At 52.0% G+C, this 25,239-nt stretch overlaps 1 protein-coding gene across 5 annotated transcripts in view; it reads right to left on the bottom strand.

Annotated features, from left to right (window-relative positions):
• Positions 1–25,239, bottom strand: part of step (cytohesin steppke) — an 87,285-nt gene that overhangs the window by 30,749 nt on the left and 31,297 nt on the right. The window contains exon 1 of one of the 5 annotated variants that reach the window (XM_075702356.1): positions 15,494–15,619. The exons of 3 other annotated variants lie outside the window; for them this stretch is intronic. In XM_075702356.1, coding sequence (XP_075558471.1) covers positions 15,494–15,569 — 76 coding nt within the window. In that variant the 5' untranslated portion in view covers positions 15,570–15,619. Of the gene's footprint in view, positions 1–7,270; positions 7,420–15,493; positions 15,620–25,239 lie in introns of those variants that run through there. One more of the 5 variants, XM_075702361.1, reaches the window with a different exon arrangement.

The raw sequence follows: 25,239 nt of genomic DNA, 5'->3' as shown, positions 1-25,239 counted from the left end.
TAAAGTGCACTAGAATACTGATATTTCAGCACACTTTAATAGAATTGCATCGAACACGCATTGTTAAGACAGACAACAGCTGGGCGAACGGTGAACCTGACTTCTCACCATGGGCACCTTCGATCTCCCGCGCAATCGGGCAGCAGGTTTTCGTAACGGATCACTCCGCCTACTGAGTATATTGATCGAGGAACGCGAACGAGTGAAAAACGAAGAGAACTTGCAATTTTGCGATACCTGTACACTTTGACATTACTTGTATGCTGGCTGTAATTTAAGGGCGGGTTAATATTATTGTTCGTACATATACACTGCGACGGGCGTGTATTCAGTGTTTCACAACCAGTGCCCGCGCCAAAAAAAAAAGAAATATAGTGTTGCATAATCGCAGTTTTATTATCCGCTTCGCGAGCATCCTCCGCCTGCATTTTGACGGAATCACACCGACACCGATTGTTATACCGCGGTAGAAGTCGATTAAACGTGAGCCCCAAAAAGAAATAAATAAAGGATACCCCGGGAACGCCCCAGGGGTGGGTCGGCGATGCGTCGAGATTCTCGTGGTTTCTTTCTTTTTTCTGTCACCCCGTTCGTTTGCCGCAATAGCGCCAGCCTTCAGACGCTAAAAGCGTGCGCAGTTGCCCCCCACGTGGCAGCGTTTCCCCGGGCCTGGAAAACTTCAGTGACACCGCCACTACTCCACAAGAACTGTTTCGTTTTCTTCCTTTCTCTCTTTCTTCCGCTTCTCTATTTCGGAAGGGGCACGGACCGGCCATCTCCACAAAAGGAACAAAGACCACTGGCAGCCACAGCAGCAGCAACAACAACAACAAGACCTACCGCCTCCATTCAGGTCCACAAAACAGGGCCGATGCCAAAGTGCTGAGAGAGGTGGGCGACGAAGAAGAAGAGGCACGCGGAGAATCTCGGCGGGAGACGCCGTCGGCGGCGGCGATTGCGCAAGAAAAGACCACGCTTTTAGAAAACGGCAACAAAGGTCACCGCGCCACACGACGCTCTCGGCGTTGGCGCAACGGCTGCTGCTGCCGATGGCTCCGGGCCCGACCTCGAGCCGAGCACGAACTCGGTAGGGGATGAAGGAGGGGCGGGGGAGGGGGGGGGGGGACGCGAAACCACGCACAAACGCGCGTGAGCCGAGGTAGTTACACGGAGCGGATTCCGTGAGGCCTCCTCCTCCTCCTCCTCCCACCTACTTCGATCACCGCGGCGAAGACGACCACGCGTATATACTGGCGCGAGCAGCAAGCGGCCACGGCGCGCGTCTTCCCACGGGGTTGAAGAGAAAGAAACCGAGCGCGTGCGGAATCGATGAATGGGCGCGCTCACAAATCCAGGTCGGTCACGTTCGCGGAGTCTGTCGGGCGATTTTTTTTTTCTCGGGAATAAAAATAATACGAGAAGCAGGTCGCGCGGAGGAGTCGTCGGAGCGCGAAATTCTGGGGCGCGTTTGTTTGTGCTCGTCGGACGTCTCCGTACGGCCATCGCACGACGCGTCACGGAGCGGACGCATCGGCGTAGCCCTTGGAAAGGTTCCAACCAGCGAGCTGGGGAGGCAAGTTAACGCAAAGGCGCATGTAGTGTCACGTTATTCAATATAATCGCATGTGCACACTCACGCACACACACACACACACGCGCGCGCGCGCGCGAGAGAACCACCTTTAAGAACCAATGATGACACTGGATGTCTCGAATCATTCTGGAACGCCTGTTCGGTCGTATGTTAAGGGAAATTCCCTCGTTGGCTCTCAAGACGATGGCGCGGGGAAACGGCTGTGCCCGAGCAAAAGGAGATCTCGGTCTGGAAAGAAGCAAACAAGCAAGCAAACAAAGAAGGGAGCACGTCCCGGAGAAGTTAGAACTCGCACTCGACCGCCGAAGACCAGACCACTGCCCTTCACCACGAAGTGAGCAATCGAAGAGAACCAAGCCAAGGTAGCCGGCGCGCACACACCATTGCTAACGTCGTTTATTTTTTTATCTTTCTTATTTTCCCCCCTCCGCATACACCTCGGCAAGCGCATTGCATGTTCGCACGGAGATGATATAAACTTATGATGAGGCGCGGGAGGGGAGGCTACAGGATCGACGTGTATATATATATATATATATATATATATATATATATATATATATATATACGGTGCGCATTATACCCAGACGAACGTGGACGAGCGAGCGAGCGTGCCTTCTCCCTGCCCGGTCCAGCCCTCGGAGCACGGAGCCGAAAGCAATGCACGCGGACGCACGGGCGGGGCCCTCCCGGAACAACGCTGGCGGACATTCAAAAATTCCTCCTCTTTCCTCCTCCTCCTCCTCCTCCTCCTAGGCTGGTTGCTGCACATAGCGACAGACGAAGAACCGCGGCGGTGCACGCGCGTGGGTCGCAGGTATACGCCAGGATCCAGGGAAATTTCACCCGAAACAGGCACCGCTAAATGTAGCGCTGGAAAAGCGCCGCGGTTACTTTACGAGGAACGAGAGAAAGGGGTGTACCTTTAGCAGGGACAATTAAAGAGGGACGCTACACTGCTCAGACTGACGTGAAACATTCTTGCGGGGTTGTGCACGATAACGTCGGCGCAATGTAGACGAAGACATAGACGATAATCGAGAAAGTGTCCTTAAAACAGCGCTACGGACGATTACTGCAAAACCGACAGGACGGGGCCGCTGTGTCGTTTGCGTATTTTTTCTTGGTCGTCCGTAGAGCGGTTTTAAGGACACTGTCGAAATGGAGCAACTCGCCCAAACCCAGATATCGCTGCGACAATCGTCTTTGTCTAAGTTAACGTTGAAGCTGACTTCTTGTACAACTCACCCAACAGCGGTTGCTCTATATATCCTCGCAAGGCTCCCTGTGTGTGCGTGCATGTTGGAAGCTTCGTTACAAATCTCACGGCCAATTTTCTTTCTCTCTCTTTCCCCCCTTTTCAATTTCGCTCTATTACCGCGCAACGTGAGCGTCAGTGGAACGTCACAGACTTCTGGATATTTCCGCCGTGTTGGGGGGCCTAACATTGAGCCTAATTTCCTCTTGAAATGTCAATGTAATGCTTATTAATGAGCAACTAACTATACTCTCGCCAGGACGTCGTCTCACGAGGCTACGGGCGCGGGAGGTACGAACTTCAAGGAGGCTTCACAAAAGTGCGACGTTCCCCGCTCGTCACAGGGTCGGCTGCCCCTGGTCCGGCGGCATACCAACATGACCACGCGTTACGTGGGACTGGAAATCACACCCGCTCGATAAAAACACGCCAGACAACGAAGCAATACGGGAGGCACAGGTAACCAGCTCAGGACGCGGCGGGACAACAGTCCCTCGTAAACCAGGTCGACGCCACCTGGCGCCCTGGACTAAAAGGAGCTGCGACTGCTCGACCAGAAAAATCCATTTGAACAATAAAAGTTTTTCTCTCTCTCTCTCTCGCACTCAAGAAGGCTTCGCTCAACTTTTACAAAACAAACGTTCGGCGTCGTCACCGGGTCGGTCGTCTCGCGTCTCTCCCGGTTTTGCCAAGCAAGCTCCTTGCAAGACATTACACGGCACGCGAGCGCCTTCTCGCATTTCGCCCTAATCGGAATGCGGGCTCTACCGTACAGCAATTATCCCACGTTCGCTTTCGGCAAGGGGAAGAGGCGAGGTGGCCGCCTCGGCCGCCCATGCAGGCACTGTGCAGCTTTTTGTTGCCGGAACGGCACGTGAGGGGCAGGCGGGAGGAAAGCGTCGCGACCTTGAAGCCAGCGCCGGGTAAACACACACGAGTCGGGTGTGGGAGGGACCCGAGAGGTCGCCGCCGGTGGGTGAGCGACCCACTTTCTCGCCTCGAAGGAAGCGCCCCCCCTCCCCAGCCCCCTCGTGGCAAAAAAGTTACGCGACCTCTCCTTATCGCCCCCTGCATGATTCGAGAGATATACGGCGCCCCACAACCACCGCCGTGGCAACCCCGGGTTTCTCCACGCGTTCACGCGTTACACCATCGGAGCTGGCCAGCCGTGGCTGCATAATAGTGTCCGAAGAACATTTTCGCGCGGCTTGGTCGTGCAGCACAACTCACTACAGGGGGAACGCCACTAAAGCGCAGCCAACAGACAAAGAAGCCGAGGTGCGCATGAACGAAATTAACTGCAGTTTTATTTGAGACGATAAGGTAATGGGAAACGAAATTTGTGCACGAAGAGACAGCTCACCGAGGAGTGGGCGCCAAGCCCACGTCTTCCTCATCATACGCGCGCGATGGTCTACCAGTTTATTTCGTCCGCTTTGATTTTACCTGATCACTTCTACATTTACATTACAAACCGCAGGTAACTTCCTCTGTGCCTTCCGTGGCTTCGCGTGGTTGTTGTGCCAAACGAAATATCGAGGCCCTCGGTTCCCGTTCAGGGAGATCTGCACATACCAGCATGTTTTCTTTTCACTGTTACCGCGTGTACTCGTCATTAACGCTTAATAACAGTCACAGTACACGACGTTAACCTACTGGACGCGACGTCGCAGATTCGTTCCTGTGTCTCGGCATGCCACATTCCAGCGTTTAAGCACCCGTGCGTACTGACATTTTGATGCGCGTTAAAGATCACCGGTAGACCCAAGCCAACGGCAAACCTTGAGCTCCGGCGTGCCTCCGATTACGTCCGTGTGAAGGATTCCGATGAACACACATCACCGCGGCGCCCATTAATAATAATAATATTTGGGGTTTTACGTGCCAAAACCACTTTCTGATTATGAGGCACGCCGTAGTGGAGGACTCCGGAAATTTTGACCACCTGGGGTTCTTTAACGTGCACCTAAATCTAAGCACACGGGTGTTTTCGCATTTCGCCCCCATCGAAATGCAGCCGCCGTGGCCGGGATTCGATCCCGCGACGTCGTGCTCAGCAGCCCAAGCGGCGCCCATTGACTGTCGCTGAGACGACGCGAAAACACCGATTAAGAGGACGTCAGAAATTGGAGAGCCTCAGAAAACAGCGTATCCAAGCCGATTTGCGTACGCATAATGCGTTCTTTTGTTCGCCTGGCCAATACGGTGCCCCTAACTTTTAGTGTAGTCTATTTCTAAAGCTCCATATCGTCAGCACATGTGTATTCAGTAAGGAAAAAAAAATAAAGGAAAAGAAGGAACCTAGCTAAGAAACAGTGAAGTAGACGTCAAAAGGCAAATTAAATAGCCCTACAGGATCCATAACAACGACAAGCCATACTACGCAACGTAAACCGCAGAACCGCAACGCAGAACTAGTAAACCGAAATTATCTAAAAGTATACACCGTCCTCAGTCGGTCACTTTCCCCACTAATCTCACACAGTGCTACCGGCGTCCTGTCGATATTATAACACACGTGGGAAGTGCGTCACTGATTTCGTCGCATCCGCTTATCGAATTTACGGCGCCCTGAAACTGATACCCCCCCGCCGAAAGTAATCGAAAATACGCGGGGCCAAGGGCTCCGACGGCGGCACCCTGCCATAGAGAAGGACCCAGAGCAAGTAGAAAAGCGTGCATTAATTGCGGGGGAAAAAAAGATAGTGTACTGGGCCGAACAATCAGACACAGGCACGTGACTCGCGCGCAGTACACCCCGATTGGCTCGCATAAAAATAAAAAGTACGGAAGCGCGAAGCCCCCCCCCCCCCCCCCCCCCCCCCCATGGATACAGGCCACGTTTAATTCCGGCAGCAACGGCCTTGGAGCCAGCCGCCTTTGCAGCAGCACCGAAAAACAACGCGGGGGTCGCCCGTATATTTGTTTCAAGGCGAAGGCTCTCCCGGGAGCGCGGCTGGGAGAAACACGAGTAGCTCGGGGCGATACAAAACTCGCACGGCGGTAACCGACGACGGAGAGAGTGACCAACCAAACGACTTGGAGGCGCAAGGGGGGCCTCGGACAAGGAAATATATATGCGTTCCAATCTAAATCACGATCTGCGCGCCTTTATCTCTACAGTGCGTCCGAGATTTCCCACGGTAACGGGGGGAGGTGGGGAAACGGAGCCTGGGAAAACTGTCCGAGCCGATTGCGCAAACGGCGTGATAAGTTAAAGAAGGAAGGGTGTGCAAGCTCGTAAACTTGACAACGGAAATTGAGACACGGGGCATGGATGACCGTATCGGGGCTTACCGGCCACCGTGATACAGACCGCAGCAGTTTGTTTGAGGCCGATTCACACGCTTGCGGCATTCTCTCTGGAAAATTACTTTTTTATTTTTCAATGACCATCTTGCAATCCTTGGCTGTCAACGCGGAGATCACTGGAGGGCTGCAATGCACCGTTTTGTCGTTCACTGCATTCCCGGGAGGAAGTTGTGGAACAACGACAAAGAAATTGAACGCGGCACAAACGCGCTCAGAAAACTGTCGCTCAGTAACGACATAAATTCCGCACTCAATCATAAAGGTAGATTTCGTCCGCGAGCAATCGGTCCCCATTCGGAAGCGTTCTTCCCTACACCGACACCAGCGATGCTAACGGAACAAGACGACACGAGGTCCGCGACAGCCTGACAAAGGCGACACCGACAACCCGTAAGCTAACCGAAGTGGCCGACGCAAAACATGTGGCAACTGAAAATTTCCAACGAAATCGGCTCCATTAAAGTCTAAACCCCGTATTCAGAAATGCAACGTGGAGCTCGTGCTTGACTTGATATAAGTGACGCCTGATGCTAACGCGCCCAAGAAGCTCATTGAGTTTCTTTTGGTGCGTTCACGACAGGCGTCGTTTAAACCAAGTCAGGCATGGGCTTCAAATTAAGATGCATTTCTGAATACGGTGCTTAAACATTAAACCCAAATCCTTAAATCCTAAACCGTATACCATAACCCAAAAACATAGCCTACAGATAAAAAACAAAGCTTGACGAGAAAAAGCTACGTGATGCTGCCCTATTTCTCATCACGGGTAACTGGTCGTAAGCGCACACTGCGAATGAGAAGCGATTGGCCGATGGACAGATGAACCTATAGCACGTGACTGCAGAGGGAGCGAAGTTAGGATACTGTAAATGAGAAGCGATTGACCGATTGACAGACGAAACTACAGCCGGTGATTGCAGACGGAGCGAAGTTAGGATACTGTAAATGAGAAGCGATTGACAGACGAAAATACAGCACGTGATTGCAGACGGAGCGAAGTTAGGATACTGTAAATGAGAAGCGATTGACAAGACGAAACTACAGCACGTGATTGCAGACGGAGCGAAGTTAGGATAGGTGCGGAAAAGTCCAGAGGAGCCACTCACAGACGCTGACATCCGTCGGCGGGTGCATCCCTTCTTCGTACGCCAAGCGGCCGCGGCAGCCCGACGGGAAAACACCATCTGCCGCGGGGCGCAGACGCGCACAGCACACGTCGTCTGCTACGAGACTGACGCGACGCCGGGGCCGCGCCGTTCACCTCCTGTCGTTACGCACGCACGCACGCAAGTGGCGGGGGGGAGGGCAGCAGCCATGTTTGTTTTCTCTTTTACTTCCCTCTTCCTCCTCTCCGCGCACGCCCACCCTCCTCCTCCGTTTCTCCTCCGCCACGAATAATAATAATCGAGGGAGAAGCACACTTGGCGTTCTTCACCTGCCCGATGCTGCTGGCCTGACCCCCACCCCGCACACACATCGCCCTCTCAAAACTATCACCCCTCGTTTCTTTGTTCGACGAGAACGCTGCTGTGCTGCACGGGAGGTGGAAGCGACGCGCCGCCATTATGCACGCGATATGGCCGGGCACAGTTTGAGCGAAGCAGCAGACGACGCGAAAACGAAACCCCAAATGCTTACATTTGTGCCCCACACCGCCATCTTTCTATCAATCTTTGAATATTCATACTTTTCCATTTCTCTGCTTCAACTTGGGTGCTACACTTCTGTATGCCTTGCCGTGTCCCCTTCACAATGGTCCAACCCCCTACCCAGCCTCCTATGTTCGCCCCAGACACGCCGTACTATTCCAGTCCCGAATAGCCTTGGCTGCACACGCGCAGTGACCTATCCTCCTTGATTTTTCTTTTTTTTTTTTACCATCTCCAGGGCATTCAGCGCAATGAAGAACAAATGTGACACCACAGGACTAAAACGGCAGCTAAAGTGATAAAGCCACAATTTTTTTTTTTTTTCTGTTTGTATCATCTGTTCCATTCAGGATTCAGCGCACTGCTACGTCCTCCCAACCTCCTCTCTTTCCGTTCCTCCGAGGAGGGGTGTCTACCCGCGACCCCTCGCGGGTAGAGGAATACCTCGCAATTCAATGAATAGCATCACACCGGGTTCGTTCACTATGCAAGCGGCGAGTGAAGGAGACTACAACAACGTGTGCATGGCGAGGGTAGAGAAGGGGGGATTTCAGGAGCAGGTGTTCGAGACACCCCGCTTCATTCTGTTCCACGCCGACCCGGCACCTACACAAACCCGAGCGAACCTGTGTACGCGAGGAAGGAACCTTTCATATTCGGCGCGCATCAAACGAAAAGCAGGTAAAAGAAAAAGACAGTCGACAGAAACGCCGCTCCACAAATGTCATTCAGCGAGACAGACACCCATATGCCTCTGCAAAAAAAAGAAGTCATTCTCACACGCGTTGGCAATGAATTCACAGGCACCGACTGGCTCCCTTGAGAATTCGAAACAGAACGAAAGAAAGGGCTTTAACAAAGGCCATTTCACAAACGACTTCACGCCGCAATCGTAACTGCCGCGCTCTCTCGCCAGTTGCGAGCACTTTATGACATTCCAACCGCACCTGGGGCCCGACCACTTGCTTGCGCAGGGTTCACAATGGGCTAATTAATGCGCAGAGCGACCGCGAATGTGTAGAATGTGCGAACGCGAACTGGGGACAGGTCTGTCTCTATAGTCGGAAGCCTTGCTCGGCGGTCGGGTAGCACCTATCGACAGAAGTACCCGTAGCGATGAAAAAAAAAAAAAAAAAAGAACACCCGAAGCTTTTCCTCGATGTCATATAGCTATAGCACGGCATATAGTTTCTTGCGTGACGGGCTGTTTAAGCGGTTGTAGTACGCTGTACGTCTCAGAAAAAAATAAAAGCGAGCACGGAGCTTGACAGAACAATTTTCTAAATGGCGGTAGCGCAGCAGTAGCTCGAAGGCCGACGTCTAGCTTATTATCAAAAACTCATTAAATAATTTTCTGCATATTTAATGTGCACAGCAGCAACTTGTCTGCGAATTTCAGATGTCCAGCTGGCGTAGTGCTTCAGCGGAACAACTTGCCCGTATGACCGGGGTGCTCCTTAATAACGAAATTGTTTTTCCTATTTTGATTGACACTTTCGCGATTTCTCATAGATACAGTGACATTGGTATTGTGCCGAGTTCGTCAGACAGCTGCCGCAAAAGCAAGTAGCAATAGCAGGCAAACCGCCAACTGGGTAAAAGAACGTGAAGTGGGTTATTAGAACTCGCATTCTGTTGTTCATTCCACGATGGCCCACACGCAACGTCTCCATTTACTCTACCATTTATCCTATTATCTCTCTCCTTCATTTAATGCCGTACCCTCCCCCCATATGCTGTTCACCTCTCGGATGTTAGACAGTCATAGACTGCTGCCAGCGGCAAGTTCCCTTCTTCCTTTTTGTCCTTTCCCTCGCCAATTGTAAAGTCATCGATAAACAGCCAACTACAAATACTACTCTCCTACTCCAACACAAAAAGCTATAAACGGAGCCAGACAACATGACTCACGCTATCTTTGCACGAAGTCCCGCGGACTTAGGAGATGGGGAGAGGGGAATTCCCGCGCTCCATTTCAACATATCACTTCGCATCCTTCAACCCATAGCCTCGCATCGCCTCCAACAACACAGCGGGGCAAATACCCGACGCCCATGCCCATCTATATACGGTACTCCGCCCACGAGTCAGATCTAAGTTGAGTCAGCAGCCAAGACGTTCCACGGCTAAGCGTTAGGTGGCGCCCGGGTCTGCCCGGAGGGAGGGGGGGGGGGGGGGGAGAAGGGGAACGCGAAAGCCCACGCTCGTATACCGGGATCTAATTAACTCGGCGCACAAGCTGCGAGAAATTCGGGAGGGTCTAAATTAATCGGGAACCCCCTCAGTGGGCGGCCCCCATCAATCACACGATCGAACAATCACCGCCGTCGCAGCGGCAGCTTTCAGCGACACAGCGGCATCCCCAGCGCGTTGACTCACTATGCTAGATAGCGATGGCCATCAAAAAAAGTATGGAGTTTTACGTGCCAAAACCACTTTCTGATTATGAGGCACGCCGTAGCGGGGGACTCCGGAAATTTGGACCACCTGGGGTTCTTTTAACGGGCATCTAAATCTAAGTACACGGCTGTTTTCGCATTTCGCCCCCATCGAAATGCGCCGCGATGACAGGGATTCGATCCCGCGACCTCGTGCATAGCAGGCTCACACCATAAGCAACCACGGCGGGTAGCGACGGCCATTCGTGGACTTCACAACGTACCTACTGCTACCCATCTCGTCTAGTGACCTCACGCCAACCTAAGCGAGGTCGAATACAGCGCAAGTTCCGCGGGTGAATTGGCGGCAATCAACGAAGTGCAGCGGCCACGGTGAGAAGCCCAAGGGCCGTGGTTTCCCCGATCCCGTTCGTAACGGTACAGTCGGGCCAGATTTCTTGCAATGTCTTTATTTGTATTTGAAACGATAATAAAGCATTCTAATAACACGGCACGGGAAAAGAAAATTCATATACCAGGAACTCGCGCGACCATGCGACTCATCCACCAAACACATGCTCCGTTCAACGACGCAAGAGATACTCAAGAGCAACGCTTAATTCCTTGCTTGACGAGTGCGCGCGAATGGTTGTTCAATAACAAGATGGCGCGTTCCGTTTTTTATAGGAAAGAAAAAAGTGTGACCTGGGAATCCAACAGCAGATAAGTTCACGTGGCATTTAGCGGACGACACAAGTGCACCTTATCGCCAGCGCGCAGCAAATAAGATGGCTGCTTCCAAAGCGGACAAAATCCCGTGGTTCCCCAAAATGACGAGAGGGAGCTGCATCAACCCCGAGTGTAAATATTTCCGCAGTTCGGCCACTCCGTATAGTTTCGGCGCATGCGCAGCTGGGGCGCAAGCAGTAACAGCGACGCTATGTGCGAGGCGATCATTTGTAAGTTTCGCGGAATTTTTCGAAATTCGCCTATGGAAGGTAACGTAAGATAACGTAACCATCCAGAGGGCCGGACATTACTTGCATCATAAATCGAAACACATATGCAACGAATTAACGAGAATTCACTAAGTAATTCCATAATTAATTTATGGCGCATACTGCAATTTACTACTTTTACGCGGTGAGCTTGCGAGACGTATTCACTTCAAATGAATTTTCAGGATTACACCGGTTTGGAGATATTTCCCGAAGTGTAGGACAAAATACGTGGGCGTCCCGGTTACTTTTGTGCTTCAATGCATAAAAGAGCGTTCGGTTAAAAAAAGTGAAACAACAGTGAATTCATTACGGCGAGTTTTATGACGCATGCCTCCAAACTGGTGTCAGTATATTCCACGTGGATACGCCCTACAAACTTACCGGCTACAATTCGTAGTCATACCTGCCGTAAAGCATATAATTAAGTTGATTAGCGAATTTCGGTTATTTATTTGAATACGTTCCGATTTCTCATGCAAGAAATGAGCGCCTCTTCGAATAATTCGGCTCTAGGACAAGAATTATACCCTATCTCCCACAAGCGATTAAAAAAAAAAAAAACGTAACACGTACAAATGATCGCTTCGGATACTGTCGCTGTGTTGTGTTAATAAGCAGAAACTTTACCAAAAAGAAATAAATAAGGACTGGAACCTCTTGGGAAATTATGCCCAGACACATCTGCTCAACAAATCCCGTGTGCACGCTATATAACGGCTGTTAGAATCGCGTGAAAACGACGAACGATCTCGTGAATAACAGCAGTATATCAGTAAGTGTGCAGACAAAGCGGGAGTCCTCCATCAAGCGACTGCCGTTCCGTGCACCGATGCCATTCATATATCGCGCCGCAATTTACGAACAGACTCGCAAGCGTTGGCCTCGCATCAGTATCTAAAGAAGAAGAAAAAAAAAAAAAGCGAGCGAAACGAATCATAACGCCGCCACTGCTGGCAACAAACATCCCGTCGCCTTCCGTGTACGAAATAAAGAGCTACGCAATGTGAGAAAAGTATAAACGGGAGCGAAACACAAAAGCGCGTATAGTAGAAAACGGGTTAATTTTGGCGCGTTGCACATACAGTACGCGCTCGGAACGGCGGGAAAAAGAAGAAAGCGCGCGCAAGCACGCAATTGCGCGGGAACATTTATCTCCCGCGCGAATTCGCCCGTATGTGCGTTTAAGCTGACGGCTGCAGGCACACGCCGCAAGATTCCCACGGGGACTCGAGGGCAGCCGACTCGGACGCAATGGCTGCCTACCCGTTCAGCGAGTGGATCGGCACGAATGTGCAAATGCCGAGGAGATATGCAAACCGGCAACATTCGCTAGCGGTCGCTGCTGGTGAAAGAAACAATGAAACAAATGTTTGCTCCGGTAACCCGTTTCTCGCCGCTAGCGACCGAGAATTATCGCTAAAGCGTCGGGTGGATTACGCGAAAGAACGTATATATAGAGAGACAGGCCCGCAGGCTCAATGAGCGTGACTGAAGTTGGACAGTGGCCACGACACGGTGGTGTGACGAAGGGGCTTCCGAGCCAATTAGACGGTGTCCGAATCCACGCCCTATAGCGACGGTTCTGTCTGAGTAATAGACGCACATTACGAAGACTGCGTGCTTTTGAAGGTTATATGCGCCGTAACTAGTTGCTGAGCCAAAAACGCGTCACGGCTGATGTGTTGTAGATATTACCTACATATTTAGCTACACCTGCTGGCCCCAGGACCGACGATGTAATATTATTAGTGCTCATTTGTTAATATTGATAACATGGATGCATAGGCAAATAGTGCTGAACGACTGAATTTCCTTCAAAGAAGGAAAATGCGTATTTCAACACGACATAAAGCGCAGTATTGCCTTTGTTTTTTAAACTTTGCTAAGGTAGAACTCACTGACCTTCACGCTGCTTTGTTTGTGTTATCTGCGGGAGTGTGGAGACAGCGCTACGAAGACTCCGGGCTCAAGGCAGGCAGCAGCAGCAGGCAGAGCACGACCTCCGAGATCGGCGCCGCAGGTTAGGATGCCTACATAAGCGAACCCGTTGGTCGAGGAAGAATCGCGCAACTTCTGTCTCGATTTTCGTCTCCAAGTAAGTCACCTCTTGTCTTAATGTAAACGTTGCGTAGCTGTGAGTAGCTGTGGTTACAATCGCAATGCAACAATCCAGGTTTCATTTGTGCGTTAAACGCACCTTCAGAGAGACTAAATTAAAAAAGAAATGAAGTACGGCGTCTGACGTCCTAAAGCAACAACAGTGGGCCTTCGAGTCCAGCCAAACCAGTTCGGCTCAAGAGTAATGCTGCCGCTGCGACACCTGGTGGCACACCAACGACACCCGGTGCACAGTAACAGAACCTCATAGCCACTTCAGCCCAGCGCGGCCAGTATAACCACGAGCAGTAATAGTCAACCGGTCCGCCAGTACCTTTTAGGAATGCTAAGAACGACAACGAAGAGTCAAGGGCCGACGTCACACGTCCATCGACACCTTCCGAGCCGAGAGAACCCGAAGCGAGCGAAACGGACGAGAGCGGGGCTGTGGACACATCTCAAAAAAGCGTGCCGCTTCTTCCGGCTGTCGCCAGGGCCTCGGGTTTTGCCAAGGCAGTCGCACGCGGGATGGGGGGCTCGACTATTTGCGTCCACCTTTCTTGTTCTTTTTTTTTTTCTTACCTACGCTAACCACGCTATAACCGGCGGCGAAGTCCCACGGGACTTCAAGAATTAGAGGCACCGAAGACTTCCACTAGTTCTGGCAAGCAGGCGCGCTACGTGGCCGCAGCTACCGCACCCTTGGCTCCAGCGGGCTCGAAAAATGGTAGGTCCAAAAACGGCACGAGCGGAGGCGAAAGAAGAAACGGCTATTATTAATACCGGGAGGGGGGGTGGGGTGCCGTTTGGAGACAGCGAGGAGTTATCCGAAGCGCGCGAAACTGTCAACGGCTTCCGACAAGAAGCTCGCAGCAGAGCCTTTGGAGAGGACGGTGGTTGGAAGGCTAACCGCCGAGAGGTTCTTCGAAGGAACAAGCACACCTCCGGGAGCAGAGACGGCCGAAGCTTCTAGAAAATAGGAGCAGTAAGTTAAGTAGCGTTAGTAAATTATACCTGAGGAGGCTTCAGTGAGAAAGAAAATACGGGGGGGGGGGGGGAAATATAGGCGGCGACGCCTCCTCGGAAGTTCCTGCCCCAGCTGGCGGTGACGTCATGGATTTAGGTCGCGTGCATATGAACTAGTTAGCTGAGTAGGTAAAGAATGACTACACTGCATTATAAGAAAACCAAGTCCACACTTAGCAACATATCGTACGCCGTGAGCAACTCAAATACGAGAAGACACTTCGCTATCCGCGACCTCGCACTACCGCATCGGCACGAATATTGTAGAAGTAGGAGTTTGGCCATCGTGTTCTGCAAGAGTCCACGCTTTCCCGCAAAATAGATTAAAAAGAAGTGTTTTAAAGGCACAATAACCCTAACTTAACTAAGCGTTGCAATTGTGTTCCATCAAAACGTTAACGGTGAAAGTGATAATCAGGTTTTCCTGATTAGGGATCGAGTATCTTGCGTTCGTCTTGCGGCCGGACACCTACGAACAGGGTCGTTCGCTTCGCTTAGAGAAGTTCGGCTCCACCGCAAGATGAGCGCTGCGCCGAAGACCGCTTCCAGGGGAAAAAGAGGATCGAAAGGGAGGATGTTTCCTGAAACATGCGAGAGGTCACCCTGCAGCCCAAGGGGCTTTATCATGCTACTCCAGATTTGCATGGTCGTGCGGAAGAGAACAAAAGAAGATGCGCATGCGCACACGCATCCCGGGTCACGCAACACACGGGGAAACCGCCAGCGCCGCCATGGTCAAAGTACGTCTGGAAGCTGAACGCGTATAGATCGTACTGCACGGGCGCAGACGTAGTACGTATGGCTCAGTTTCACGAGTGCCGACAAATGTGGCGACACCAAACAACGGTTCGGCCGCAATCGAGGTTTCCCGTGCTTTATATACAGACAGGCAGTGGGTTGCAAGATTTGTCGAAATGTGCAAGCTGTTTATTAGCCAAATGTGAGCGCAGAATAAAGTTTGCAGCAAAATAGTAACACATCGCAAAAGAAAGTCAGAACACCGATGTACAGAGAAAGAAAATCTAATTATGCGGTTTTACGTGCCAGAACCACGACCTGATTATGAGGCGCGTTGTATACTGGGGGGGGACTCCGGAATAACTTGGACCGCCCGAGGTTCTTTGAGGTGCACCTGAATCTAAGTACTCGGGTGTTTTCGCGCAACGCAGGAGTCTTACCTGTGCAGAACGGAAGTCTCTTTCGATAGCGCACAAGCATCGCCGGTTCCCGGTCGGGAGAAAACGAGCGTCCCATTTCGGCGACGAGCCAAACCGTGCCAGACCGGACGTAATCCGCGAGCGAAGCCAAGTCCAACATCAGCATTCACAGTAAGAGGATTTAAAAAAAAGAAATACGTCGAGGTATAGCGGCGACGGCGATCCAAACGGTTGTACAACTGCTTCCAACTGAGGCTCCCAGAGGAAGTGAACGGAGAAAAGCTACTTCCTAGCAGCGAAAAAGACAAGACTCGAAACGAGAGTGCGCTTTGAGAAACGCAAAACCTCTACGCGCACACTTTTGTTTACGTACAGTCGATGAGCCATTGGTGACTAAAACGACGCGCAGCAGTGGGATGCGTGCCAGAGGCTTCTCTGGGCGGCCGTCTAAACTTCCGCGCTGCTTCCTCCTCTCGCCACCCGGCCATTACAGGCGGTGGCTGCAACGCATGCACAATGCGGTAATGCCGATAATGCGCCGTGAAACCCCAGCAACGCCGCTTCCCCCCCCCCTCCCTTCTTTGTCTCATCCCGAAGCACGTCGAGGTATCTAACTAATAGCACGTAGATAAAGGTCACGTGGCTCGGGTGACACTTTCTCCTTCGCAACCTTTTGGGCGCCGCACGAGTGGCGCGGGCCATTTATCACACCTCGCTCACTCACGCGCGAGCTTCTTATCGGGGAGCTTTCGCGCCACCGCGGTTTTGTCTAATCTATGCGGTCATTTGGCGAATAGATTTCCCCACTTAGGCCAGTCCGCCGAGGTGGGGAAAAAAAGAACAAAGTTCGCTCGGTTTCAACTGGTGTTGCAAGGGTGCTACGCGAAGGATTCGGCTTCTGTAACACAGGATGCGCTCCCCGCTTTGCCGCTCGGGGCGCCGCTGGTCCTGCAACGAAAGCGGGGCCACCGCTTTGCTCCTCTCATCGCCCTTTGTGCGACGGCGTAACGTAAGGGTTAGTAGGGCACAATGGGCGAGCCCTCCCTTTTTCCTCCCCTGGCGCAGACAACCAGGTTGTCCTGGTGTGTATACAGTGGGGGCCACAGAAGTAAACGAACGGTGTCCAGACACGCGGGACACAAGCCAGGCGTGTCAATCAATCATCACCGATCGGGCGAAACGACCATTGACCTTCTCTGCACGGTGAACGCATTGCTCAGACGGAGTTCAAGCCTGGCAGCCACTGAGGAAAACCATTCGCGTTAGTTGGTCAATGTGCACGCAGATTTCTTTTTTCCTTTTTTCTTTTTGGCTCCACCCTCCACTCCGCCTCTGATGCCACGCTTCAGAAACATCTCCAACATGAGCCGCGGAGGAAACTGGCGCGTGACGCTGCTTACGAAATTTTTGAAACGAGTTGGTTGTGAAAATAAGCAAATCGTTGCTACGCGACGCGACGCGCATGCGCCAATGGTCTCAAAGCGCTATAACTGTCGAGAGGGCGTGATGCACGGTCGACAATATACACGTAATTACTCACTCGTTCCGCATACGCACGGATACACGAACCCGACTAAATCGGAGGCGGCGAGACGGCATATGCCGGGCCGAAATCCGACCGTTCGGTTCGTGTGAACGCCAGCGGGTCGTGGTTTGGATCGAGACAGCTCGCGACTGTGAGGGACGAAGTGACTCGGTCGACCCGCTCGACTAAATTCGGGATGGCCCGAGTCGGCCCGAACTCTGGCTCGCGACCCGCTGCGCTCCGTCGTTTCTGCGTAAACGAAACTCACGTATACGGGACCTCGATTTGCGAGACCGACGTTTCGCCGACGAGGATAACGCGGTTCTCCAAGAAAAGCAACGGCGACCGCCGCAGTGATCCCGTGGACGGTATACCTGGCTCTCTGCCGTCAGCTCCCTCATGTACGTGTTCCCTATGCACCAAATATGCTACTCCAACAACCCACCCCTCTACGCATTACATGGTCAGCCGAACTTTACTTCTTGCTTTCAATGTCGACTACGATAATGGTTGCCCCCGCTTGCTGCATCTAATACACACCCGCTACATTCCCGTGTTTCTTTTTCTTTACTCAAACCTTGTAAAGGCCCATTCCGGGCATTACGCCTGCCATCTTACGTTACATCCTTCGTCGAGCTGTTCTTGGCTTGTTCTGAGTCTCAATTATTTAACCTTGAACTCTCCGTCGAATAGGTTAAGTAGAGGTAAAATGAAATTATTGTGCGCTCTACAAGAATACCACTATCCGCCGCGGTAGCGTTATGCATGAGCTAGAGGTCGCATCTCGATGCGGGCGAGATTTTTAAAAAATTCAAGCAGAAACTCCACGTGTGCTCCGTGCTCTCGCCGCGTAGCTGGCGTTGACGCGAGAGGCAGCACGAAGGTGAATTCTTTCTCTCGGTGCTGCGGGCGCTATCTCGAAAACGACCTGCAATGGCGACAGAGAGCGCCGAGTGGTGATAGCCACGTGTGCCCCGTGTTCTCGCCGCGTAGCTGGCGTTGAAGTGAGAGGCAGCCCGAAGGTGAATTCTCTCGGTGCTGCGGGCGCTATCTCGAAAACGACCTGCAATGGCGACAGAGAGCGACGAGTGGTGATAGCCACGTGTGCCCCGTGTTCTCGCCGCGTAGCTGGCGTTGAAGTGAGAGGCAGCCCGAAGGTGAATTCTCTCGGTGCTGCGGGCGCTATCTCGAAAACGACCTGCGATGGCGACAGAGAGCGACGAGTGGTGATAGCCACGTGTGCCCCGTGTTCTCGCCGCGTAGCTGGCGTTGAAGTGAGAGGCAGCCCGAAGGTGAATTCTCTCGGTGCTGCGGGCGCTATCTCGAAAACGACCTGCAATGGCGACAGAGAGCGACGAGTGGTGATAGCCACGTGTGCCCCGTGTTCTCGCCGCGTAGCTGGCGTTGAAGTGAGAGGCAGCACGAAGGTGAATTCTCTCGCTGCTGCGGGCGCTATCTCGAAAACGACCTGCAATGGCGACAGAGAGCGACGAGTGGTGATAGCCACGTGTTCTCGCCGCGTAGCTGGCGTTGAAGTGAGAGGCAGCCCGAAGGTGAATTCTCTCGCTGCTGCGGGCGCTATCTCAAAAACGACCTGCAATGGCGACAGAGAGCGACGAGTGGTGATAGCCACGTGTGCCCCGTGTTCTCGCCGCGCAGCTGGCGTTGAAGTGAGAGGCAGCACGAAGGTGAATTCTCTCGCTGCTGGGGGCGCTATCTCGAAAACGACCTGCAATGGCGACAGAGCGCCGAGTGGTGGCAGTCACGTGTGCCCGTGTTCGCGCCGCGTAGCTCGTGTTGAAGTGAGAGGCAGCACGAAGGTGAATTCGCTCGCTGCTGCGGGCGCTATCTCGAAAACGATCGTCTTACGGGACGGACGGGTGGTTTTTCTCGTTGGGTAAGCATAGAAATGCTTACGCATTTAGAACGTCCGTTTGCTTACACTTAGGTACACGTTAAAGAACCACAGACGGTCAAAATTCATCCGCGGAGTCCCATGCTACGGGTGCCCCATAATTAGGTTGCAGTTTTAGCATGCAAAATCACACAATTGTTTTTAGGGATAGCGGTAAGCTGCTGGTCACGATTTGGAAACAGCGCTGAGCGCTAAATAAAAAAATAACGCACGCACGAAAGAGCCACAGCGCATGCGCAGTTGTAGAGCAAGCAACAATACCCCCCCCCCCCCCGCACTCCATCCTCTTCCCAAAGCAATGTCCTTGCCTCTTATTAACCACCATACGACGCGCTAAAACTCCCCGCAGGGACGGCGATGCCTTTACTGGTACGAACCTCGCTCGCGTCAGTTTAGAAATGAAACGGTGCCTAGACCACTATAGCAATAACCGGAATAACGCTGCGTCCTTACACAGAAACAGCCACAGGTACACGAGCAGCACGCGCAGATCGGTATGCAACGTAATCAAATCAGATCGATCAATTATCACTGGTCGCCTTCGGAAGCCGGAGCGAAGGGCGTTTCGTTGCAGAGCGCTCGCGACATTGACATGTCAACGCCGCCAGGAGATCGACGAGATAGGCTGATACAGACAGACGGAGAACAAAGGGAAAAAAAGAATACGCTGACGTCAGGGGCGAGTACTTTAGATAGGAAAGCACTTCGGGATACAATAGACTACGCAGTACGAGGAGCTTATGCCACCAGTATGCGACCCAAGATATAGGACATACGCGTTCAGTATATGAGTATCTCCTAGTAAGTAAAAAACACTTCAGTTCGAAGCTCAATCGCGAAAAACCACAGGAGCTTTATCTTCCATTGCGCGCTGAGAGAGTGAAAAGAGCGCAGTACGCAAAAGACGCCACAATAGACATTGCCTACTGCCATACACTGACGCCAACGGAATGACGAAGCAAATTTGGCGGCCCGCCGCCATTGAAGCGCTAGGCCAACGCCGCAGACAGCAAGGAGATAACGCAAGCTGCTTGCGGGGCCGGACCGGCGGTGGCCTCGGAGACGTGTCGAAAGGCGTGGGGGAGGGGGGGGGCGACATCGACGACACAGGCGCTCTTTTGCCAGCCAGTTTGGGTTTCAAGGAGCCCGCCAAGGGGAACTAATTGTTCGCGTAGCTCCCACATGAACTCCGCTATTCAAAATTTGATCGTTGGGATAGGTAGCGTCGAGGACGGGCCCCGCGAAGGACTCATTTGCTGCAGCCGCCTATTGTTGATAATTAGAAAGTTAATTACCGTAACTTCGCTAATCACGCACTAAGCGCGGCAATTGCTCTGTACCTAGAGGCCACCAATGTGTACACTCGAATGGTAAACATAACGTTACCGTGATTTATATTTTTTCAAATTTTAAAATTTTGGTGCAGCTAAAAAAACACCCTGTATACAATGAAATGTTATTTCAGTTATAGCTTAATTAGTATAGTTAATCATAATTTCATATTTGGTTTTCTAAAATATCTCACTCCAGCATATCGAGAAAGCAACTACACATTTTCCGTTAAATTTCGCGCACTCAGGTCAGCATTTTGAGGCATAAAGCTCAGCGCAGTATATATGGTAAGCGGAAGTTACAGAATTAGGCCTACATACGTATACATACATAAAAGGTTGAACACCCTCGCCGGCCCCTTTCGAGAGTGTTCCCGCAATGCACCCGTGCTTGCGGCAGAGCCTGCCGCACAGGCAGCTTTCTCATCCCCCCCCCCCTTTCTTTTTCTGTTCGGTTGACGGCGTAAACAAACGCGCAAACACGCGAACATACACAAGCGAGACAAAAGTTTTTCCCCGTTCACGCGTCAGCGGTCGCGTTTTAGTCATCCGGGCGCCTCTGCCGCTGACAACACCGGCGGCGCGAAAGCTGCCGCGCGGATTCCCAGCGCTTAGTCAACGCTACGCGCAGGCGAGCGAGAATGTGTGACTCACAAGCTGGGCGCGACAGAGAAAAATGCGGCCCCAACGAAGAAGAGTCCACGGGGGGGTCTCAGCAGTAACATATAACCTCTCGCACACCGGACCAGCCGGCCACAGCGAAGCCGGAAAACAAGAATCATTCGGCGCCGGTAATGTCTCATCGTAGTCAGCGCGTCAGTTTCTTAAGTGAAATCCACGCGAACGTGGACTAGGTCGAGAAAGCTTCTCAATATGGGAGTTGGATATCCCCCCTGGATCAGATGCTAGAGAGAGAGAGAGAGAGAGAGACAAATGAAAAACGGAGATTATATAACCAGGACTAAGCCCGGTTGGCTACCCTGCAATGCTGGGGAAAAGGGAGATCAGGAGAAGTCTAGCGTTGATGTCGCCTACGTAGTGAGAATTCTGAAATACACATAACATGCTATAATCGCTGCCACGTTCCCGTCGCAGTGTTATTTGTAGTTATTTTCGATGACTGCGTGCAGAATGTATTGCCCCTGCCGACCACCGGTTGATACAGGCGCCGTCTGCTTAGGCGCTGTTTGAAGGCTATTAATAATAAGCAAATTAGACGCTGCTCTGCAGCCCTGCCACGATTGTTTCGTTAGTATACACACAACGTACTGATGACCAAATTAGCCACATTCCGTCGCAGTCGACCCTTAACGCTTTTCTGCAGATGCCCCTGCGAACGCGCGAAGCAGAAGGCGATGCAGCGCAACGGTGGAACCGGGCCGCGCAGAATGACAGACGACAGACCGCCCGCGCGAGACTGGCACCAAAATCGGCCCACGTCGCTCTCCCTAAAAAAAGGGGTCGGCAGGGTCGGCGACCAGCGCGCCGCCTGGAAGTGCGCGAAAAGAAATGAAAATGCAAAAATGCGAGAGAAAGGCCACGCATATACGACGGGCCACGCTAGCTGCGCGCTATCTATGCAAAGCACGCGCCTACAACGCCGCACCGGAACGTCACCACCGAAACGGCCCACACGCGTGACAAAAAAAAGAAGGAAAGAAATGAGACATGTAGTAAAGAGTTACAAGAAGCAGAAACGCGGCCAGCCACAGGCTTCGCTATTCGTAACATCCGCGCTATCCGCGTCTGAACAAGCGCATACGCAGACACTGAACAGGCAGCAGTCATCGATCGCCTACGCGCTACGAATAAAATAAAATCTGGCGGTAAATAAACGTAAAATGCAAACACGATACGCAAACTAAAACCGAGTATATCACCGTATAGCCGGGGCGCTGTTCAACGACATAGCAGCACAGCCTGCAGAGCAGCTGCAAGTGTACATAAACGGGAGGCGGACACGGGCAGAACGGGGTGTTACCCCGAATTTGGAAAGGAGGAGCCTTCTGGAGAGGACAAAAAAAAAAGAAAGAAATACTGTAAACAGAAACCCGACCGTGTCTGCCTGTGGCGACCACACCCGCACTGTCTCCTCCACCTAACGCGAGAGAGAGAGATACGCGCCCTCTTCACCTCCCAGGCCAGCGAGATGGGCGACGCTGTGACCCGACCAAGCAAGCAGCAGCAGCGTACACGATGGTCGAGTCCCCCCCGAGGTAACTGTGCCCGTGCACGTAGTACGTGTAACGCCGCAGGCCGGAAAACCCGACCGCACCCCACGCCTCGGGCGCGTTTGCGGCAGAAGCAGCAGCGACCGCCGAAAGGGGAGTGATAGCGCAACACCGTGCGGGTGTCAAGGGTCGGGCCGTTTTCCACGCGCTTGCATGGCTTGCCCGAACGCTCTTTACGGGATCTTTCTTTTCTTTTTTACGTTTCGCAATCTCGTGCCGCCGCTGCGCGCGTTGGAAGAGAAGGGTCGACGAGCCCTGGGACGCAACAGGGACGCCGAGACGCAGGAAGGAACTTGACCGGAACCGCGATTCCACGTGCAGTACAGTCGACGCCGCATGCGCGACGGATATAACGGAAGGCGGCCGGAGATGGGCGCGCATTCACACGCACGCACGCACGAGAGAGAGAGAGAGAGAATGTAGGAAACGGGGGAACACAAAAGCGGACGCAGCTGCGCGTTATCGCTGGAGAGCAGTTTAAAAAAGGGGTGGAAAAATGGGGGGGGGGGGGCGGGATACTATACTCTGTATGCCTATCGAGCGTCTCGATAGTTGCGTTTACTGTTCGGATTCTGTTTGGGTTAGGTCGGAAAAACATTTTCACAATGGCGCCGTTTCGCGCCACCAGAGAGGCAACGCCGTTTCTCAGCAACTGCACGACCGCACGCTTTGAAAAGACTGTTCATTTTCGACCTGCCCATAGTTGCAGGCAACCAGTTTGTTTGCTTGCTTGCTTGTTTGTTTGTTTTTTCGCGCCACGTAAAAGCCACATTGCCGGCAATGACCTGAGGATACGCTCGCATCTATAAAGATCACTTGCACGACACCCACACGTGCAACGATAAGAAACAACTCTATGCTTTAAAAAAAAAGATCTTATGAACACGAGAACTCGCCCGATCGCAACTGAACGTTTATTCATTCAAAAGATCACGGTCAATTTTGGCACTCATATTCACATCTTCAACAGTACGACAGTGCTATCAATATGATACGGAGAAATGCCAAAACAGCGCGCCGATATGTCTTCCATTAACCTGCGCCGCCGTTCAAGACGCAGCTCTCGCCAACCACCAACCCTTACATTGAGCATCGTTAATTTAGCAGCACCAGCGATTCAGCAGACCTCGATGAATGCGAAGGACTCGCCAGAGAGGCTACAAACGCGCACGCACAACTTTTCACCGCAGACCACAGCAAATGAGACTCGAACATGTAGCTACATAGCAGCTACGATCAAGTATACCTGCGATAACCACCTGCCACGCACGGCTTCCAGGCTCAACAGGAAGCTGCCTGACGCGTAAGGCAGCAAGTCGTGGAACAGCACCGAATACTATATATATAATACACGACAAGGTGCAGGCCTTCCCTTTCGCATCTCCGGTCGGTGGCAAGGTGCGGCAGGAAAGCGGGCAAAAAGAAAAACGAAGAAAGAAAACACCCCGCGAGAAGAGGAACGGCGCGAGCAAAAGTTCGTTCACCGCAGAAAAAAAAATGACAAAAGCAACTCGCAAACCCCGTTATCGCCGCGTTTGCGCCAAAAAAGTTCCTCCGGGACCACGAACCACTCTTCCCCTCCAACGCTTCCCCTAAACTCCCTCCCCCTACAAACGCGTGTACCCGTTGTATACTCCCCCCCCCCCTCACCCGGGAAAGAACAAACAGGGCTATCTGTGTGACGCGAACGCCGCATTTAAATGGCCCGGGAAACGGAAAGCACGCCGGTTTCCGTTTCCTCCCGTCGCGCGTACAACCAACGCCGTTTCCCAACGATGACGTAGAAGGGCCGCGCGCGCTCCGAAAAAAAAAGAAAAAATGTAAGGCAGGCATGGCGTCGATTTCACGGAAGCCCAATCAAGATGTGGAGTTTCGCCAGGAAGCCGCGCGCGCAGCTCTTCCGTCCGCCGCTGATTAGCTCAGGGCCAACAAACGAGGAACTAAAGTGAATGTGCGCGCGTCCTTTATTCCTTTATTTTTTTTTCTTTATGCAAGGCGAGTGTGGCGATAATTATTGGCGAAACTAAAGCGCGGCTCGCAAACGCAGAAAAAAAAAGTTGTGCTGTGGTCGAGCTCCGTTGAGGGACACGACGACAGAGACAGGAGTGCCAGTATACCACGTGTCCCAGGCTAGCGCTAGCCAAGCTGTTCAAGGAAAATAATATTACACTAAAATCGCAGTTCCGCCATAAGTGCGAAGCAACGAATACGATAGCAACTTGTTAGAATACTACGCTAAGTGGAATGCTCGTAGCTGTAGTGGCGGCATGAACTAAACCTAAGCTAACTATTAAGTAAATATGTTCATGTTCGTCTATGTTTGTCAATTAAAGCCAACGTGTTTCTCAGCGACTTTTTTTTTTTTTTTACCGCCACTTTAACGTATCGGGTTTGGCTCAAACCACTTTCCTGGGTCGATCCCGGAGATAGTGCACCAATAATGCGCCAATAAAATTAAATCATTTTCAGGATTGTGCTACCCTTCCGCACTTTTAATGTCTAAGTCTGCGAAGACAAAAAGCATGCGCTGTCGGTGTTTTGTCTCGTGAGATTTGTTAGTGGGCTGCCACTATCAAAATTCCGAGGAATAATTTTGTCAAGAATGTAAGTCAAGGTATGAGCAACTTTAGTGATAGAATGGTGTGGCGATAATAACCCGCACATACCGCATGTCAGATAGCATACATATAACTAAATTTATAATGGAACTTCACGACAACGCCTACGGCAAAAAATTCGCTTGCAGTGTCCATATAACTGCTATC

Source organism: Dermacentor variabilis, chromosome 8 (genome assembly GCF_050947875.1).
Source record: "Dermacentor variabilis isolate Ectoservices chromosome 8, ASM5094787v1, whole genome shotgun sequence".
NCBI lineage: Eukaryota > Metazoa > Arthropoda > Arachnida > Ixodida > Ixodidae > Dermacentor > Dermacentor variabilis.
The sequence above is the reverse complement of the archived record's forward strand: the minus strand, read 5'-3'. Positions and strand labels throughout refer to the sequence as shown.